The sequence below is a fragment of the Myotis brandtii genome, unplaced genomic scaffold, assembly GCF_000412655.1.
Source record: "Myotis brandtii unplaced genomic scaffold, ASM41265v1 scaffold325, whole genome shotgun sequence".
NCBI classification, from domain to species: domain Eukaryota; kingdom Metazoa; phylum Chordata; class Mammalia; order Chiroptera; family Vespertilionidae; genus Myotis; species Myotis brandtii.
The window spans coordinates 1,945,466-1,948,227 of record NW_005362486.1 but is presented as its reverse complement, the minus strand read 5'-3'; the positions used below and the strand labels follow the sequence as shown (position 1 = coordinate 1,948,227).

The 2,762-nt window shown below is 65.0% G+C and overlaps 1 protein-coding gene across 1 annotated transcript in view; it reads left to right on the top strand.

The window, feature by feature from the left end:
* The window catches only part of LOC106726861 (V-set and immunoglobulin domain-containing protein 10-like), a 10,082-nt gene that overhangs the window by 2,271 nt on the left and 5,049 nt on the right, over positions 1–2,762 (top strand). The window contains exons 2-4 of the mRNA XM_014543400.1: positions 171–446; positions 1,364–1,639; positions 2,185–2,433. Of these exons, the coding sequence (XP_014398886.1) occupies positions 171–446; positions 1,364–1,639; positions 2,185–2,433 (801 nt within the window). The remainder of the gene's footprint in view (positions 1–170; positions 447–1,363; positions 1,640–2,184; positions 2,434–2,762) is intronic.

Below are 2,762 nucleotides of genomic sequence, written 5' to 3'. Positions count from 1 at the left end.
GTGCTGCGGGGCCCAGGTGCTACAAGGCCGCGCCCGGGGAGGAGGAAGCCTGGGATGTTCGGGAGGCTGTGGGCCAGCCAGCCCCCAGCCAGCAAGGGCTGGGCCACCGGGCACAGCGGGCACGGCCTGGGTCTGCGATGACCAACACAGAGCCTCTTCTTTCCTGGCAGTGCCTGTGTCGAAGCCTCAGGTGCGGCTGAGCGAGCCGTCCCCCGTGGAGGGGACATCGGTGGTGGCCACGTGCACAGTGCGGGAGGGCACGGAGCCCATGACCTTTGCCTGGAAGCATCAGGCACCCAGAGGCCACGGGGAGGCCCCGCTGGGGGTCAGGGAGCGAGTGCTCCTGCTGGACCCAGTCAACCGGACACACCTGGGCTGGTACGTGTGCAGCGCCCACAACGCCGTCAACCAGCTGAGCAGCGACGGGGCCTTCCTGGACGTCATCTGTGAGTCCGACAGGTGTGGGGGCAGGTGGGCAGGGCCGGCACCCAGCTACCCACTTCACTCGGCCTCCTGACACACTCCGGGCCCCCTGGAGTGCCCCAGCCTCGGGGTGCTGCACCCACTGGTGCCAAATGCGGCTCCAGGACACTGGGTTGTAACCTTGTCAAGGTCATGGGCCCCTCTTCCCAGCAAAATTCGCCTAGATTCGCAGTCACAAGTTTACCCACCGTTCAGGGGTGGCGCCGAAAGCCTGCCTTTGGGTTAAGCCTGAAAGACTCTCAGGGACCACCCGGACCCAAGGAAACAGGGGGCATTGTGGGTAAAGAGGGCACAGGTGGGTCCCTACAGGGACTTCTGAGAGCAAAGGAGGGGTTAATTGCAGAACAAAGAACTCCAACCCAGCCAGCGAGGAGGAAGTAGCCAGCTATACAAAGTGGAGGGAAGACCAGGAGAACTGGTTCAGGAACGAGGAGAACACAGAACGGGAATGAGCTTCTGAAAGGGATGGGAAGTTTGTGTGAAAGATGAGGACCAGACGGTCTCGAGCAGCGCTGCCCAGCATGCCCACCCTGTTCTCTTCCCTCTCGTCTCGAGGGACCAACTGGGCCAGTTCCTCAACGCCAGGCAACGTGAGAGGGCTGGGCGCCCTCTTCTGCCCACCCAACTCTGGCCTGTCCCCTACCTCAGCCCAGCCCCCTCGGGCTCCCCCAGCCTGGGGCTCACTGCACAGACCCCCGTCTCCCACACTGGGCTGTGCCTGTGGCCCCTGGACTCTGGCTCCTTAGGGGCCTAGCAGAGTGGTTGACACCGTTGGTGCGTAAGACGTGGTGGCTGGATGGTGAGTAGGTGTGGCGGTGGTCACATGAGCAGATGCAGGAATGCAGACTGGGCAGGTGTGACGGCCTCCCCTGCCCCCCAGACGGTCCGGACAAGCCTGTGATCACCATGGAGCCGCCGGGCTTCACCGAGGAGGGTTTCTGGGCCAGCGAGAAGGAAGAAGTGACTCTGAGCTGCCTGGCTGCGTCCAACCCCCCTAGTCACTATGTGTGGCTCCGGGACCACACGCAGGTCCACACCGGGCCTACCTACACCATCGCCAGCGCCAGCCGCGCCCACACTGGCCTGTACACCTGCCTGGCCCACAACAGCCGCCTGGACACCCGCACGCAGACTGCCATCCAGCTCAGCATCTACTGTGAGTGTGTGCTCCCCCGCCCCCAACCCTGTGCTCCTGCAAACTGCAGACGCCTATGGGGAATGGGGCAGATGTTGGGGGGAGGCAGGTTTGGGGGACCAACTGGAGTTGCAGAGCAGGGGGAGAGGCTAACAAACCTTGGGAAGGGCAGGGAGAGGGATAGCCCCCCGCCCTGTGCAGACACCCCTTCTGAGTGGTTGTCCCCATGGTCCCCGGACTGAGCTGCGGCACAGAGAGGGGCAGAGTGAGGACAGTGAGACACGGTGCCCAGGTGAGGATGGCAGTGGGGCATGGGAGCACTTCCTGCTGGGGCTTCCATGGGAGGCCCCGTGTTGCCCAGGGATTCTGACCTCCTGCCCAGCCCCCAAGCCATGCCCCTTGACCTGAGAGCTCAGCCTTCTGCTCACCAGCCCCTCAGAGGGGTCGGTCTCCTCTGCTCACCCACTTCTCCCCACGTCACCTACCAGGACGCCTCTGGCCCCAGGGGTGCTGGCACATGGGCAGTGTGGCCTGGTCCAACCCCATCCGAGCCCACTTGTCCCCAGATCCCCCTGAGGGGCAGCCCTCCTGTGCAGTGCTCCCCGCCCCCGGGGCTGTGACTTTGGTCTGCGCCTGGCCTGGGGGGCTTCCAGCTGCCCAGCTGCAGTGGGAAGGGCCCCAGGGAACAGGCCCTGCCGCCCTCAGCAATGTCACCTGGAGTCACGCAGCCACCCAGCTGCCCAACGGCAGCGTCTTCACCTGCACCGGCCAGCACCCCGCCCTGGCGTTGCCCGCCCCCTGCAGGACCACGCTGTGTGAGTGGACACAGAGATAGCCGGTCTCTGACATCCCAGGCAGGGGAGAGAGGAGGGCCAGGGGGGAGGATGGAGGGGCTCTGGGTCTGGGTGGGGCTCTGACCACAAACTCTGAGACTTTCCATGCAACAGGGAGGTGGCAGTACTCAGCCCAGACCCCACCTCCCAACTTCTCTCCACCCCGGCTGGTCTCCACCTGCACTGAGGCCTGTCCTCCTGGTTTCAGGCTTGGGACCCTGTGACCCCCTCCTAACTGTCTCCCAGCCTCCAGGGTCAGCAGGCTCTCACCCCCACCTCCTGCCTCCCTCCCCCCACCCCCCCACCCCCCA